A 17,850-nucleotide genomic window follows, 5' to 3' on the forward strand; every position below is an offset into this window, starting at 1 on the left:
AATTGAAATTATTCAGTAATTCTTTAGTTCAGATCATGGTTCTCCCAGTCACTGGGAGCTGTTATCCTAATTGTCATGCATGATTTTTAGGGTTAGTTAGGTCTAACATGCCTCACAGCTTTGCAAAGGCTTTTTGGCAAGAGATGTTTCATCTTATATATGTAGGACACCTACTACCACAGAGATCAGGGCTTCACACAGGGAAGGAAATTCCAATTTTCTTCATAAGCTAAGCTGTCAGTGTAGAAATATGTATAATCATAGAATGACTTAGGTCAGAGATCAGCTATTCCAACCACCCTGCCATGGGGAGGGATGTCTCTCAGCTAGACTTGGTTGCCCAAGGCCTCATCCAGTTTGGTCTTAACCACCTCCAGGGAGGGGTCACCCACAACCATTCTGCACAACTTATTCCACCCTCTTACTGAAGAACTTCTTCCTAAGATCCAGTCTAAACCTACTCTCCTTCAGCTTAAACCCCTTCCCTCTTGTCACATTGTTAGACACCTCTCAAGGTTTTCTGTAGACTCCCTTGAAGTATTGGAAGGAAGCTGTAAGGTGCCTCCAGAGTTCTTTTCTTCTCCAGGCTGAACAACCCCAACTCCCTCAGCCTATCTGCATAGCAGAGGTGCTCCAGCCCTTTGATAATCCTTGTGGTTCTTCTGTGGATTTACTCCAACAGTTCCATGTCCTTTGTGATGGGAACACCAGAACTGGACATAGCATTCAAGATTAGTATTCAAGATTCATTCATTAAGAATGAAATTATTGCCTACTAAAACAGTGACAGTTTTGCCTACTGGTTTCTTTTTCTCTTCTCTTTCTAGACCAAAGAAGCTCTCTTCACCATTCTCCAGGACCTAAGACCTGAAGACCATTTCAATATCATTGGCTTTTCCAACCGAATCAAGGTCTGGCAGAAGGATCACCTGGTGCCTGTCACTCCAAATAACATAAGAGATGCCAAAAAGTACATCCACAACATGTCACCTACTGGAGGTATGGTCAGTAATTATCAGCAGCCTCAATTTTGCTATCAAATTAATTACACTAGAATGGAGAATGGTGAGTGTGGTCCTGCAGCATGCAGAAATATAAAGGCATTGGGATTTGGGTTTGGGGACAAAGGGGCCTGATTTAATTGGGGCAATTAATGAGGCAGGAAATATAAAATATGTAGTTAATTTTATTTCTGGAAAGCCTCACCCACAACTGTATACTAATTAGTTACATTTGGGTTCTACTTCACTCAGGAAAATCTTCCCAAGAATGCTTATGGGCAATTCATTCATTTAGGAGAATCGGAAAATCTGGAAAAGTTTAGCCACAAAATGGCTTTGCCTCACTTACAAACAGGCAGCCTGGAGCCCTAGAGAAAGTCTGTGCTGTGGAGTAGAAATTTCAAGGTAGTCCCTGGCTTCTTTGTGGCAGTGTTGGAACTGCTCAGCCATTGAGAGGCTTCTAGATCTTCCCAGGGTGCTGGGAAAGAGGCAGACCATCTCTGTCCTGATCCTGGTTCCTCTTGGCATGGAAGTTTGTGGAGGTGCAGGCAGGATCTTTTGCAGATGTGCAGAGAGCACATGTTGGTGGTACTTCTTGCCATGTTGTGAGGCACTTAAGTGCCTTCTCCAGGGAAACCTGAGGCACTTAAGTTTCCAGGTGGTTCAAGCCCAAATCATCAGGGCTAAGCTGGTCTGAAGCATGAGGCAGAGCAGAACATGTGGTCCAAGAGCAGCAAGGCAGAGGCAGCAAGCAAGGCAGCATGCACTGAGACAGAGCAGTGAGGCAGAAGCGGCACAACTGCTTGCAACTTAGCTCTATATTATTTGCCTGAGTGCAAAGGCTCCTTTGGCTGCAGAGCTTCACCAATCAGAATGGCATTCGTAAAACTGACCATATTAGGTGGACCCAGGGCTTGCTCACTTTCATTTGGGTAAGACACCAACAAGTACCTAAACATCTGTGGGTGTTTAGGTCCCCACTTTGGGAGGGGACATAATGGCCCAAGTCTCCCATTTTCCCTCTGCTGTTGCTTCCCCCATCAGCAGAAGGGTGGGGCAAGCCAGGACATCTGATAGGCCTATTAGCCTTCCAGAACAGGGCCCCTTTGTCACCTACACTCAGGTTTATATGACACAAGGATATGTGTCCTTTATCAGCATACATGATGGGAAGATATCTGCAGATCCAGTTGTGTGACCTGATAGACTTAATCCAAATTTGCCTCATTCTCTTATTTATCTTGTGAGACCTTCAGAGTGGCAAAATTGCCAAGGTTATTTCTTGAGGACACATGTGAAAATACCATATCCTGCTGAAAGACACACAGGGCCAGTACTCGTGCAGTGCTTGAAAGCCTGTGTGCAACAGACACATGGTTTTGTCTGGGTCTGAGTTCCACAGACAGACTAATCTAGTGCTGGTTGTGGGATTGCCTTCTTCAAGAGCTGGTTTCACACCTCAGCCAGAGTGACATATAAGAATTTATCTTCTTTTCACTTGTTCCTTGTTGCCAGGAGAGAAAAGGAGGGAGGAGGAGATTCTATAACAGTGGCAGAGTGCAGGCATGATTTTGAGTTTGGTTTGGTTGTCTCCTATGAGGCTCTGGACACTAACATTAAGGAAAAAAAAACCACAGTGAGGATTGTAAACATACTTTGGCAAGAGTGCCCATCCTAGCTGAGCACTCCCCAGGAAAGCAGAGACCTGCAGAATGACCTATGCAAGCAGTCACAGCTGGTAGAAAGTCAAACATGGTTGACCCTGAGCAGTGGCCACTCCTAACAAAGGAAACCCTCTGATGGAAAACCACAGCAAACAGGATGGTTTGCTGTACTGTTTGCATTCTGAGAGGAAGAGTTTAGGAAGTGGTCAAGAGACCTGCCCAGTTAAACAATTACCAACAGTGGGACTAAACTCAGAGTACAAAGCTTTTAGCTTCTGGAATTCCAAAAGAGTTGTGCAGGAACCAGCTGATTTTGCTCATGAACCTGCCAGAGAATAAAAGCAGAAGGAAATGATTAACAGAGGTTCAACAGGAAGGTGCAGTGAGTGATTCTCTACTGCAGGATAGTGGTACTTTAGTTCTGGCTCACTGCATTTTAGAATCAGTCAGGGTTGGAAAGGACCACAAGGATCATGTAGTTCCAATCCCCCTGCCATGGCCACGGACATCCTACACTAGGTCAGCCTGGTCACAGCCTCATCCAGACTGGCCTTAAACATCTCCATGTGTGGGGTCTCAACCATCTCCCTGGGCAACCCATTCCAGGCTCTCACCACTCTCATGCTGAACAACTTCCTCCTCACATCCACTCTGAATTTCCCCACCTCCAGCTTTGCTCCATTCCCCCTAGTCTTGTCACTCTCTGATAGCCTAAAAGGTTCCTCCCCAGGTTTTTGTAGGCCTCCTTCAGACACTGGGAGGCCACAAGAAGGTCACTTCAAAGCCTCCTCTTTTTCAGACTGAAGAGCCCCAATTCCTTCAGTCTGTCCTCGTGTCTGGGTTTGTAATGACACTATTTGCTCCAGGAGATTGTTCTTTGCTTTTAGGGAAAAAAATCTTGATGAAATTTTGAATCTGGTTGGAAATAGTATCTAGGTGCAGGGCTGTGGTATGAAACCATGTTGCAAAAAACACTTTCTAGATTTTGAGGAGTTTTCAGTAGTCTCAGCATCTTTCCAGTTTGTTGCAGTCACTGGTGCTGCTCACACTAAGTTTCTAGGTACATGGTCAGACCTGCTAGCACATCCTTTCTACTAACCTCCCTAGATCTCCCTTTCTGGACATCCAGGAGTTTGTTATGCATGGTTCTCTAACTCATTTTGCCTGCTTTTCTCTGAGAGCTGTTTTTAACCCAGACATACTAATCTTACAAAGGCTTGACAATCTGTTCCACTTTGCTTTGACTAGCACCAAAAAACACGTGGAGCAAGGAGACACTTGTACTCATTTGCCTACTTATTATTTTCTGAACATGCAGTAGGTTTGAATCCTTTTTCATGGTCATTCTTCTAAAGTGCATCTCTTCCCTCATTTATTTTCTGTTTTGTACTTTTTTTCACTTCAGGCAGCTTTATTCTTCATGATTTAGTTGTTCTGTGAAAACACACTCCTTGGCTAACAAAGCCATTTCTCTTCCCTTTAAAGTTTGTTAGCCCTCTGGGGTTTGAAGAACAAACCCAACCACTTGTTTTCCCATTTGAAGGCTTTTTTCCTCTCTTCAAATCTTATGCCCTCCAGACAGAATGAGTAGAACTTGTTTTCCCAGATCAGGTGCCATCTGGGAGAGTCCCTAATTAAGTTTAACTGTTGTGGTGTTGGATTTTACTTCCTTTAATAGGGGCAGGATATGGTGTGTGCTGTGACTCTGCTCACCACTGCACATTGAGTTGTTCAAGGGTACTGCAATTACACATAATAAACTGATTTATAGCTCAGTTCATAGACCTATAAACACCTATCCCAAAATGATGCTGAGTAACAGAGCTGATCTGAGTTAAAGGGCTAGAGCAACCTCATGTAGAGAAAAGGAACATCCTGACAAACAGATATGTTGTCATTGTACTGAAGGGAGCTTAGGGAGATCACCTGTGGTCTCTTAGAAGGAGAAATGAGTTAATCTTTTGGTACCTTCTCAGGGACTAACATTAATGATGCTCTCCAAACTGGTGCAAAGCTGCTAAATGATTACATTGCTCAGAATGACATTGATGCCAGGAGTGTCTCTCTGATCATCTTCCTCACGGATGGGAGGCCCACTGTTGGGGAAACACAGTCGTCCAGAATCCTCAGCAACACCAAGGATGCCATCCATGATAAATTCTGCCTCTTCACCATTGGCATCGGCAATGATGTGGACCACAAGCTGCTGGAGAGGATGGCACTGGAAAACTGTGGCATGACAAGACATTTCCAGGAGGATGAGGATGCAGCTAGCCAACTCAAAGGGTTTGTTTGCTTTTCTTGGGCTTATATATACTTTTAGTCATCTGGGTCAAGGTTTTGGATGGGAATTTCTCTCAAGCTGAACTCTGGTTGAGAAATACAAAGTATGTTCAGATACTGAGGATACTGTCCCAAAGTTGTCTCCTTCCTAACAGACCACCTGAGCTGTCCTTGAGTTTGCCAGCCCCTCAGGATGAGGCATCTCTTATGAGGACACACTGAAAGAGTTGGGGCTGTTCAGTGTGGAGCAGAGGAGGCTGTAAGGTGACCTTATTGTGGCCTCCCAGTTTCTGAAGGGGGCCTACAAAAAAGCTGGGGAGGGACTTTTTAGGCTATCAGGTAGTGACAGGACTAGGGGGAATGGAGCAAAGTTGCAGGTGGGGAGATTCAGAGTAGACATGAGTGCCACCTCTTCACAGGTGAATGGAAGGAGGAAATAACGAATTGCTTGGTTCAGATTGACGGCATAAATATCATGGAGGGGCTCAGGAATGGAGATCCCCATTTGGGACAGAAAATTATATCTTTATGTTTTGAAAAAGATAACCTCATGGCCAAGATCCAAAATATTTGAAAAACATGCAAGGGTCATTCCTGGATGATCATATTAGTTGCTTTACTCTCTCTCATTCTAACAAGTTTCCTGTAATCCTCATTATTTAGTAGGACTAGAGAGGAACAGTAAAAAGGTACCTGAACCATAGCTCTGCCTGAAATACCAGGCAGTGTGTCAGGCAGAAATGTTTGGCTTTCACTCACAAGACACTAGTGTTTTGGATCTCAAAATCCAAAAAGACAGTCAGTGAGTAAAGACCTCTCACCTAGCTAGTGTCTAAATCATCTGGAGCAATGAAACCTCCTTCCACTAGAGCTTTTCTTTTTCTGGTGGTTATGCATGGACAAGAGTGTCTTCCTTTTAAACTGGACCTTATAGACCCATATTTCACTCCAGATATGTCATTTTCTTCTCAGGACATGCATTTTGGGTAGCAAGTAGCATTAACTGGCCAATGAGGGATGCACTGATTGTTTGGGAAACACTACCAATGTTTGTATCTCTATCTGATAAAGAGTTTAGTTTATCTAACTCAGTGATGGCAAACTCATTTGGCATCTGGTGGCAAATATATATGGAAATCATAGAATCATAGAATCAAACAGATTGGAAGAGATCTCCAAAATCATCCAGTTCAACCTAGCACCCAGCCCTAGACAATCAACTAGACCATGGCACTAAGTGCCTCAGCCAGGCTTTTCATGAACACTTTCAGGGACAGTGACTCCACCACCTCCCTGGGCAGCCCATTCCAATGCCAATCACTCTCTCTGCCAACAACTTCCTCCTAACATACATCCTAGACCTCCACTGGCACAACCTGAGACTGCGTCCTCTTCTTCTATTGCTGGTTGCCTGGCAGAAGAGACCAACCCCCACCTGGTTACAGCCTCCCTTCAGGTAGTCATAGACAGCAAAGAGGTCACCCCTGAGCCTCCTCTTCTCCAGGCTAGTCACTTGCTGGAAAGGCACAATCCCTTGCCAGAGGCTAATTGAAATCACTGTTGGAAGGAAGATCTGTGTGAGTGGCAAAGTAATTTCTGATTTTTTTTCAGTGACCAGTAGGTTATATATTTACCCTGACATTTGCTTGTATTGTAAGACAGGTTGTATCTGTCTGCCTATTTGTGTGGAGTTATTTCACAGCATTTCTCGGGTTGAATTCACTTGTGATTTAAAATACATCGAGGTCATTGCATCAAAGACACTGAATGCTCAGAGAGGCTTTAGAATAAAGCCAATCACTTCAGGGTTTGGGTTTCCTTGGAGAGAGAATAACACAGAAAGTGTGACTCTAGCTTCCAGACACTCTGTTTAAGCAGATGTGAAAAATAGGTGGCAGCCTGAACCAAAAAAGGGTTGAGGCCAGTTCTTTGTTTATTTATCAAATTAAACTTGCCAAAGTATGAAGAGCCTGGCATTTGAATGGGTAATATGGCATTCTTGGAGCAGCCTGGGAAGATCCATCAAAAGCACATCACTGGAGGAAAAACAGTACTGCAAACTTATGCCTTGAGCACTTGTAAAGGCTTTTCTGGCTTGTCCAGTGCAGTTTCCTCAGGAGTACTGCAGGTCATATTAATAAAGCCTTACAGGGTTAAAGTCTCTAGTTCATGGGAGAACTGGGGCTGTTTAGTCTGGAGAAGAGAAGACTGAGAGGAGCTCTGATCAATGTATACAAATATCTGAGGGGTGGGTGTCCAGTGGATGGGGTCAATCTCTTTTTGCTGCTCAGCAGCAATAAGACAAGGAGCAACAGCTACAAATCTGAACATAGGAGGTTTCATCTGAACATGAGGAGAAAATTCTTACAGTGAGGGTGACAGAGCACTGGAACAGGCTGCCCAGAGAGGTTGTGGAGTCTCCTCTGGAGACTTTCAAAACCTGTCTGGGTGCTATTCCTAAGCAAACTATCCTCGGGGATCCTGCCTTGGCAGGGAGGTTGGACTCGATTTCTGAAGGTCCCTTCCAACCCCTAAAGTTCTGTGACTCTGTGAAGTCATTGCTTGCTCCAATAAAGTCAGCAACAAGGTAGAAGGGAGTTCTCTTCTGCCAGTCTTGTATTCAGCGATTAGTAATCCTCCATTCCTTGGAAATAGACTCATTTATGGTAGCATAGTAAGCTTGCTTCTTGATTTGCTTTCTCCTCTGACCATCAGAAAACCATATTCCTGTCTGTTGCATGTTGACCATCTCAAACTGTATTATTTAGGGTTCTTGCACTGATGCAGAAGCTTCAATTCAGATACTCTCTGGCTTTGGAGAGCCCAGCATCTTGATCTTACAGTTTCTGTCTCTGGAATATCATGCATAATGCCACTAGAAAGCTCTGGATAATGGCTTCTCTTCAAAGTGCATTCTGAAATAATTGAGGTGCTTTCTGTGAGCCCGAGAAGCCAAGAAATTAATTTTTATGGACACTTTAGCAAAGTTAAGGGGTCACAAATGCCATACCTCCTTGCATAGTGGAAGGTAGGTGACTGCCAGACCCATGCTGGGATGCTTCTGAATATAATCTAGAGTTTAGATGCTTGAAAAACACTGAAAACAAAAATGAGGCAGAGAATCATTCTGGTTGAAAGGGAACTCTGGTGGTCATGTAATTAAGGCTTCTGCTCAAAGAAGAGCTGACTTCAAAAACACATGAGGTTTCTCAAGGTTGCCTGCACTTGAGCTTTAGAAATCTCTGAAGGCAGTGACTCCCTCATCTCTGTAGGCCCAGTTGTAGTGGAGGTAGTAGTTCAGTCTGGGGTCTGGTAGCTCTAATTGCTCCTGAATGTCTTAAGGATCCATATTGGATAGTCTAACTGGATCCTTGGCCATGTGTAAGTGCAAGAGTGTGTTCACAAACTTGGATGAACAGTGGTAATGGTGAGCAATGTTTTTGTTCAAGGTTCTATGATGAAATAGGAACACCTCTTCTCTCTGACATTCGTGTTGATTACTCTGAAGACAATGTGGAACAAGTCACTCAGAACTTCTTCCCCAACTACTTCAATGGCTCTGAAATTATAATAGCTGGCAAACTCATCAACCACACCTCAGATAGTCTTCATGTGGAGGTGACTGCTAGCAACTCCAAGAAATACATCCTCCTGAAAAAAGATGTGGCTATTGACCTGCTGAGCAGGAATGACATCAGAGGAGTTCCTGGCCTGGAAGATGGTAGAGGTGATAACAATTACATCGAGAGGGCATGGAGTTATCTCACCATCAAGGAACTGCTTAATTCCAGGTTGAAGAGTGATGACAATCAGGAAAAAGACTATTTGATGGAGAAAGCTAAGTCAATGGCCCTGGCCTATAATTTTGTTACTCCCTTCACTGTTCTGAAGATGAAAGAGGTTGGGCTCCATTCAGAACCATCTCAAGAGGAATTTATCAGCCCTTCTACTGATGGCATTGGTGAGAAGTTGCAGAGCTTGCAGGGACACAAGGCACCACCAGGTATGAGGGAAAAACAGCCACGTGGCAGTAAAAAAATCTCTTTACATAGGTCATTTCTCATGGCTGACTTTGGCAACAGGGATGATATAGCCAATGAGCTGAGGGGTTATAAACAGAAAACTGAGATTTTTATATTGGTGTTATTGATTCTGGGCTGGATGACCTTGAGCAAACCTTTTAGGCACTTGACTCACTCCCTGGAAGTACTTACTGCTCTGCAGAAACTATTAAAATGTTGTTTGGGTTTTTTTTTGATTCTAAATGAACTCTAAAGTAGCTGCAGGAAGATGTCTTATATTATTCAGTGAGATTATTTTGGGAAAATCATTATATCAGGTCTTTTTCTCCTGCTTAATAAATAATTGTAACTATCTTCCTTCCCTGCTTCTAGGTATACGTCAAAAGCAAGATAAACAAAGAATTAAAGTCTCCAAAACTTCAGGTTGGTGCCCATTTCCATGCCTCTAATAATCCAAAATAATAATGGAATGCTGGATTTATTTAACAATGGATTTATGGAAACCTTAGTTGCATGCCACTGTGGTATAGCCAACCTGATGGATTAGCCCAAACCCTACTTACTTGAGTACTGTGTCCAGTTCTGGGCTCCTCAGTTCAAGAGAGATGTTGAGATACAGGAATGTGTCCAGAGAAGGGCGACAAAGCTGGTGAGGGGCCTGGAACACAGCCCTGTGAGGAACTGGGGGTGTGCAGCCTGGAGAAGAGGAGGCTGAGGGGGTGACCTCATTGCTGTCTACAACTACCTGAAGGGAGGCTGTAGCCAGGTGGGGTTGGTCTCTTCTGCTAGGCAACCAACAATGGAACAAGGGGACACAGGTTCAAATTGCGCCGAGGGAGGTCTAGGCTGGATGTTAGGTGGAAGTTGTGGCCAGAGAGAGTGATTGGCATTGGAATGGGCTGCCCAGAGAGGTGGTGGAGTTGCTGTCCCTGGAGGTGTTGAAGAAAAGTCTGGATGAGGCTCTTAGTGCCATGGACCAGTTGATTGTCTAGGGCTGGGTGCTAGGTTGGACTGGATGATCTTGGAGGTCTCTTCCAACCTGGTTGATTCTATGATTCTATGCTCTTGTCTGATTGGATATTGAGGGCCAGGAAGGTTCAGTGTGGTGTTTGCCCATGCAGCAGGCCTTGGTTAGAGGACACATTTCTGTGTGCTGTGGGAGAATGTAGGTTTCCAACAGAGTGTAGGGAAGAAAAGTATAAAACACTTTCATGACAATTCCCATAAATTACTGAAATGATATCCTGAGATGAAAAATATCCTGACTTTCACCTGTAGTGTTTTGGGATGTTAATGAAAACTCAACCTCTTCTGTGAGAAATCTATAACAAAAAAAAACCCCTAAAACAAACCCATCCTTTGTGAAAAACAAAACAAACCTTGGCATTTCCTGGCAAACTCCATTCCACCTCCTAAAAACAATAAAGTGGGAAGTCTTGGGGAAAAAAAACAGGGACAAACAGACTTTGAAAAGCAGTTTTGTTACATTCTTGGACACTGCAATGTTGTATAAGTCTCTCACACTTGTCTCTTTCCATGTCTTCTCAGCGGATGGAGACCCTCACTTTGTCATTGATTTTCCCTCCAGCAAGCTCTCAGTTTGCTTCAATATTGATGGAGAACCAGGGGACATTCTCCGACTGGTTTCTGATCATAAGGAATCTGGTAAGCAGCCAGGCAAAGCAGATGATTGTAGAGGGAAGTTGCATTGCAAGGATAAGTTTTTAGCAACAAGAGGAAGCACCAAAGTGCTTCATAGGCAAGAAACTGACCTGAAATTGCAAAGAAACTCACTCTTCTGGCCTGTCAATGGAAAATTGATGCATACTAATTTTCTGTCTCTAATTGCCTGGATTGCAAGGGGAGGTGAACCTGGTTCAGGTTTTCATTGAATGGAATCAAGGGAGTAATAATTGCATGTTGACAGTCAAGAGACCCACTTGAGTGTGTGAGGACAACACAGCATCCCTTTGATCCAGCTGTATTAGAGAGCTCAGTTCCTGATCATTACATCCAATATGGTCTGGGGATTGGATTTAATCAGTCCTACTTCATTTCAGGACAAAGCAAAGCATCCAAACCAAGCACTGAGACTATTTCAGTGACAAAACTGCCAAAATAGTTACCAAGCCTTGAGAAAAACCCACATAATTCTGCTTTGCCCAATCCAGTCTGATCCTGAGGGGCTCAAACTGTAGTCTGATCTGATCTGGAATTCTAAGCAGGGCAGCTAATAATCTGCTTACACCCTGAGCAGGGAAACAGTGGAAAGAAGGGATATCAAAACCAGAGACAATGCACAGGCTTGTTTTACAAAGAAGATAAACAAACTCACAATAAAATGATAAGAACTCTGTTCTGTGTGGCAGTGGTCTGCCCCCCATCTTTCTGTGTTCATGCCTGACTCGGTGAATCCAGCTTCTGGCAAACTTTCCCTCAAACCTCTTTCACAAAGTATCTTTGTGCTGTTGCATGAATGGTTCTGTGGCTCAGCTGCAGAATGCATTTGAGGAAAACAGACTCTGCAGCACTTGCAAGTTGAGCCTATGAATAGAGAGATGAGAGATCTCCTTGAGAATGAAGTATGGAGATATTTCACAGAATCATAGAATCAGTCAGGGTTGGAAGGCACCACAAGGATCATCTAATTCCAACCCCCCTGCCATGGACAGGGACACTCTACCCTAGAGCAGGCTGGCCACAGCCTCATCCAGCCTGGCCTTAAACACCTCCAGGCATGGGCCCTCAACCACCTCCCTGGGCAACCCATTCCAGGCTCTCACCACTCTCTCACAGTGAAGAGCTTCCTCCTCCAGTTCTGGAGCCAACCTGATCTAGGGCAGGGTGTCCCTGTCCATGGCAGAGGGGTTGGAACTAGATGATCCTTGTGGTCCCTTCCAACCCTGACTGATTCTATGAAATAGTACATGAGTTTCTTATACTGCCACCCAGAGATGTTCAGCACTTCAGATTGCTAGAAGTTAGGCTATTTCCCCCCCAGGTCCTTCTCAGTCTTCAGGGTTTTGGCCAAGGTAGTAACTCTTACTCTGTGGTTTCTCAGGCTAATTTTGTTCTTAGGGGTCAAGTGGACAGGAACAACAAATCACAATTGTCTACTACTGTGATGGCTTGGGTGTTACCTGCCCCCCCACTCCTCCCCACTTTGGAAATCACCCAGACTAGACTCAGCCAGCTCTGGAAATTTGAATGAAGCTTATATTTACAGCTTAGCTCAATATACAAGCAGAGATTTACAGTATATACAGTTATAGACAGAAATAGACAAGGTAAAAGGTAATACAGAAACACAGCAGCCCTCCCAGAAACCTGAGTCCCCAGGAGGGGCTCCCAACCACCCTTCCACCTTCTCCCACCCCTGAACCTTATCCCAGACATTGCCTTGTGCCCCAAGGAAGAAAGGAGGGTCGGCCAGGGGGTTGGGAAGCAAGTGGATTAATCAGAGAGATGGAGGGTGAGGTCAGAGAGAAATGCAGCCCAGAGCTCAGGTGGAGACCAACTCCCTCATCTATGTTTGGATTCTTGTTCTTATACATGTCAGCAAGCCTATGAGTGAAGTAGACATCACCCTTGTTTATCTTTCACAGCCTGTGATCTAATCCTTCTCACCAAAACATTCTAGTTAGCTTCAAACTAGCGCAACTACACTCAGATGCTTTGAGACCACAGCATTCAGGCACATCAGGGTCCTCTTCTTAGAAGTTTAGTCCCTGTGCCAGATGAGGAACAGCAAGGTCTGCTGGGAGCTCTTCTTAGTCCTCCCAAGCCTGGTGTGTTTGCCCAGGTTTGAGTTATGTGTCAATAAATAGGTGATCTAGGTAAATCACACCAAGGCTAATCAGGCTACCACACTCAGGGTGATGAATATTTGTCTTACATTGCACATGATTGTTTTAATCATGAGAAAGTCTAAGAGTGGACAGACCTTAGGAAGTGGTTTTGCTGAGGAGCAACTGATCCTATCCTGTGTCACTGTGTGCACAATGCTAAGACTACCTGTTTCCAGGGAAGGCAAGTGTTTCTGGGCCTGAGTCATTTGTAGGAGATAGTTTTATAACAAGCTGGTTATACTCTTTTGACTACTGATAGGTGAAATAATCGAGCATGATGTGATGAATCTCCATGTCCTGACTTGCAAGGCTTGCATCTTTGAGCCAACAGACATATTCTTGTTTCCAGTTTTCATATATTGATCATTTTCCTGCAAGGTGTAACTGTGAATGGGCAGTTAATTGGAGCTCCTGCACCACCCAATGGCCACAAGAAACATCGGACTTACTTCAGCACCATCACTATCCTCAGCAATAAGCCAGAAAGATCCTACCTAGAGATCACACCCAAAAGAATCATCCTGGATGATGGGGAAAGACTCCTTCTGTCCTGCGGTCGGAGCGCTGCTGTGCGAAGCAGCAGCCTCGAGGTGTCCATCTCTGCCAATGCCAACGTCACAGTGACAATAAGAGACACGATCAGCTTTGTCATCCTCATCCACCATTACAAGAAGCCAGCCCCATATCAGAGGAATCACCTGGGGTTCTACATCTCCAACAGTAAAGGCCTCTCATCTGACTCCCATGGACTACTGGGTAGGTAACAAGCTGCAATGGTTTGGGTGTTCCCCGCCCCCCCACACTTTAGAAGTCACCCAGACTAGACTCAGCCAGCTCTGGGAATATAAATGAAGCTATTTATTTACAGCTTAGCACAATATACAAGCAGATATTTACAGTATATACAGTTATAGACAGAAATAGACAAGGTAAAAGGTAATACAGACACACAACTCCCCTCCCAGAAACCTGAGTCCCCAGAAGGGGCTCTCAACCACCCCTGCACCTTCCCCCTGCCCCTCTCAACCTTACCCCAGTCCTAAAGAAGAATAGAGGTTCAGCCAAGAGGTTATGAAGCAAAGGTGGGTTAGTCCAAATGGAAGGTGAGGTTAGGGAGATGCAGCTCAGCCAGAAGCCCAAGGCAGAGAGTGACAAAATGGCAAGAGTGTTATCCAATGTTTTCCTTTCTTCTTCAGCAAGACTCTGAGGGGAGTAGACATCACCATTGTTTTCCTTTCACAGCCTATGATCTAGTTCTTCTCACCAAAACATTCTACCCTGCTTCAAACTAGCACACAAGCCATCAGGTAAATCAGACAAAAATGATCCTTCCACACAGTGTCAGAGTCAGAGACAGAGACAGGAGGTAGTGGAGAGGTGGGGTTTAAGTTCTCAAGTGAGACTTTTACATCCCTCTCAAGTTCTGTGAGGATTTGGGAGTTACCTACCCTCCCACTCTTATGAAATCACTCAGACTAGACTCATCCATCAGGAAGTTAAGGAATGAAGCTGTGTTCCAGGCCCCTCACCAGCATCATCATGACTCCTCAAAACATAACTTATTAACAAAACCCCCTAAACTCAGCCAACTTAACTTACAAAGAGGCACAAAGCAGCCAGTCATGGGCTCCGTTTTGTTTTGCCTTGCAGGTCAGTTCTTGAACCACGAAGTTAAACTTCTTCAGGAATCCCTAAACACAAGTCATCTGCAGGTTGGTCAGAACCAAACAGAAGCATTAAATCCAAAGCCTACAAACACCCTGAGTGTGAAGGGCCGGCTTGTTCCTGTGGTGTGGAAGCAGAGGAGGATCTACAATGGCCAGAAGGAGGTTGACTGCTGGTTTGCCAAAAACAATGCAGACAAACTCATCGATGGAAACTATAAAGACTATTTGGCTTCTCATCCTTTTGACACAGGGACCAGCTTTGGGACAGTTAACAGCCTTTAAGGCTGCATTACAGCAGCATGTGACAGTGGTTCCTTTCTGAAGCCTCTAGAGCTAGGCAACTTCTGAATACTTCTGAAGCCTCTAGAGCTTAGGCAACTTCTGAATAGTTCTATATTTTTTGGTGCCAAAGAAATCAAGGCTTTCTGCCCTTGGAAATCATCTGTCTCTCTTCCATGCTGGATGAATACTGGTCATCACATTCCTGGAGAAAAGGAGCTTGGGGAGGGAAGGATTGAGGACATGTTTAATGTGCTCTTCCAGCAGGAAGGGAAGGAGAAATGGGCTAGCAGTAACATCAAATGGGGCAGAGAGATGCTGGCTTTCAAAATAAAGCTATGCAGGACTCTGTGCAATAGCTCCAGGGGCTGGGGAGTCACCCAGGGAAAGGCACAGCTCATACAGTACAGTGCCTAGCTAGAGAGACAGCCTTGGGAGAGATGCCTTGCCAAGAAATGACTTGGAACACTTGCTTCAGCCATGGTTCCTGGGGAAGGAAGAGAGAAAAGTGGGTAGATATTCATCTTCAGTGACTCATTAGCATGAAAGAAGTAACAAATCAAAACCTTGAGACAAAATGCCACACAAGAGGGGATTGCTCTCTTGGTTGTTGAGCTGGGATCTGGATTTGCAACTAAATACAATGTTCCCTAAATCACTATGGACCCTTAAAACAGAGGTGAGCACCTGCATGTGGTTTATTGCTCTTGCTGTGCATAGGCTGCATCTCTGGTCTTGAGCAGCAAGAGGAGTGGTACAGGCTCCCCTTCCATGAAGCACTACATTTAAGTAACATTGCAGGTTTAGTGACTTGAGTCTTGACTCCATCTAAGAAAAACAAATTCCCACTGTGAGCTTCCAACAGATCTGTCATCTCCTTCAGCAGAGCATAACTTCTGCTTAGCAGAGATCTGATTCTCCACATGGTGGTGATGAACCAGCACCCTTAATGACTTCTATGACCCTGCAAAACAGCATCTTGACTTTAGACCAGACATTTCTGGCTGCATTTCTAATCAAGGAGAAGTCTTTCTTTAGTCCAAATTCTCAAAATTTTTTTCATCCCACTTTCCCCTGGCTCCTTCTCTCCCCTTACACTGCAGGAATTCGTACAGAGCAGGAATTTGGCAGCAGGAGGTCACAGAAGGGCTCGCCAGCAACCCCCACTGCAGGTGGTGCTGCTCTGCAAAGAAACCTCTGCAAGGCTGTGGGCTGTTTCAAAGTGAGGCGTCACTGACTAACGCTATAGATCAGTCACAAGGGAGTTTGCTCAGTAGTGAACCTGGCCAAAGAGGACTGCAACAAAGACAATGGCAAGGCCAAGTTGAGCTCATGTATACACTGCCTTTCCAGAACTGGAAGGAGGGTGGGTGTGGAAGCATCTCCAGGAGCTAAATGATATCCATCTGTTAGGACAAAACAGAGTTGCCAGAGACCTACAGAAATCACGACTGATTTTTCTCATATTTAAATAAATTGTATTGTTGCTGTAGGAGATGAAGCTGCTGGGCTGGGGTGGTGGTTTTCCAGTTGCTTGATCATCTGGCTAGTACTGCTCACACTGTGGTAGCAGAGCAGGTAACAAGCATCCTTGCTTATTCACACCTGTGTACTCTGGAGAGGTCAACAGCCAAAAGCAACCAGCTAGATTTAATTGCACTCTGGAAGAGCCATGAAGAGAGCTAAGATAGTGTGAAACTCATGGCAAAGCTCACACTTCAAAATGGAAACAACTGCTTTGGGCCCAGCAAGGGCTCTCCTGCAAGGGAGAATGAAAGGCAACACATTCAGCAGTCCTGAGCATGCAATAACCAGAAAGGTTAATGCTCTGAAGCACGGTCATGGCCCAGAAGTTAGATGAGAAAAAGTATCTGGGAAGTTAACTTCTCCACTCAAGAAAGGAATGGAAAGATCTCAGCCCATTTAGGAATAACCTGCCCTTTCAGGAGCAGAGCATGGCAGTGAACTCCTAGACAGTCCAGAGCTTGGCAAGTGTCTTCTTCATATTACCCTTACTAAAAAAGATTTTGAAATCTTCACTCTTCTCCCACATTTTGCTGTTCAAGTGCATTGTAGGGGGAGCAAATGGCTTCAGCTCTCATCTCTCCTGTATATGGATATGTGCACATATATATATATATGTGCACACATGCACATTGCTGATGGTTCAGGTGCACCATCAGTTCTCTTCCTCTAGCCAAGGAAATGCATTTCTTTCAGGGCCTGAAAAGAATAATGATCAAGTCCAACTTCCAAGCCATATAAAGCACCTGGAGCAACATACCCAACCTCTTATTAAAGCTCCAGTTACCCATTTCACAATAAATATCTTACAGTGAACACTGTGGTGAAGCTTTCATTTGGTGAAGATAAAATGAGCTTCAAAGTGAAGGTTATGTATGTTTCGTGCTGCTGGACAAGCTTTTGTTACCAGATGAGTTAAAATGTTTACAAAACATTGGGAACCAAAGTAATTTCAGAAGGGAACTGATGGTCAGTGATGTACTTCAAGCCTCTATATACCTGGCAGGAACCAAGAAGTGTGTTTGGTGAACAGACCCTAGGATTCTAACTGCCACATTACATTGAGAACTTAACCCCATAGAGAAAACTGAGTCAGCCTTTAAATAACAGACATTGGAAACCAGAGTTTGTGTCTCTGTTGCCCCAAAAGCAGTTATTGCCTTTGCCCTTGCTGTAAACATCAGCTTTCCCTCATCTATAAAGAGGACATTACAACACTTTGCCCTCAGAAGGAGAATGCATCCAGGTTTGGCCCTCATATCCCTTTGCTATAGCAGACAGACCCCAGGAAGAGAACTGAGACAACTGCACGCACAGGCACATGTTTGGTTTCATCTCCAAGAGTCACAAAGCACTTTGGTTTGCAGTGATTCCCTTACATATCGCAAGCTGTTCAAACAGCTTGGGAATGAGGGCTGAGTGCAATGGACATAATGTACATGACTGTTTCAGACAAGGGCTACTGAATCATAGAATCAACTAGATTGGAAGAGACCTCCAAGATCATCCAGTCCAACCTAGCACCCAGCTCTGTCCAACCAACTCGACCATGGCACTAAATG

At 44.6% G+C, this 17,850-nt stretch overlaps 1 protein-coding gene across 1 annotated transcript in view; it reads left to right on the forward strand.

Annotated features, from left to right (window-relative positions):
• The window catches only part of ITIH5 (inter-alpha-trypsin inhibitor heavy chain 5), a 58,106-nt gene extending 41,002 nt beyond the window's left edge, over positions 1-17,104 (forward strand). The window contains exons 8-14 of the mRNA XM_064142699.1: positions 828-999; positions 4,642-4,951; positions 8,398-8,951; positions 9,343-9,393; positions 10,519-10,635; positions 13,197-13,574; positions 14,469-17,104. Of these exons, the coding sequence (XP_063998769.1) occupies positions 828-999; positions 4,642-4,951; positions 8,398-8,951; positions 9,343-9,393; positions 10,519-10,635; positions 13,197-13,574; positions 14,469-14,767 (1,881 nt within the window). The 3' untranslated portion in view covers positions 14,768-17,104. The remainder of the gene's footprint in view (positions 1-827; positions 1,000-4,641; positions 4,952-8,397; positions 8,952-9,342; positions 9,394-10,518; positions 10,636-13,196; positions 13,575-14,468) is intronic.
• The last annotated feature ends 746 nt before the right edge of the window (positions 17,105-17,850 follow it).

Source organism: Pogoniulus pusillus, chromosome 4 (genome assembly GCF_015220805.1).
Source record: "Pogoniulus pusillus isolate bPogPus1 chromosome 4, bPogPus1.pri, whole genome shotgun sequence".
In the NCBI taxonomy this organism is placed as follows: Eukaryota; Metazoa; Chordata; class Aves; order Piciformes; family Lybiidae; genus Pogoniulus; species Pogoniulus pusillus.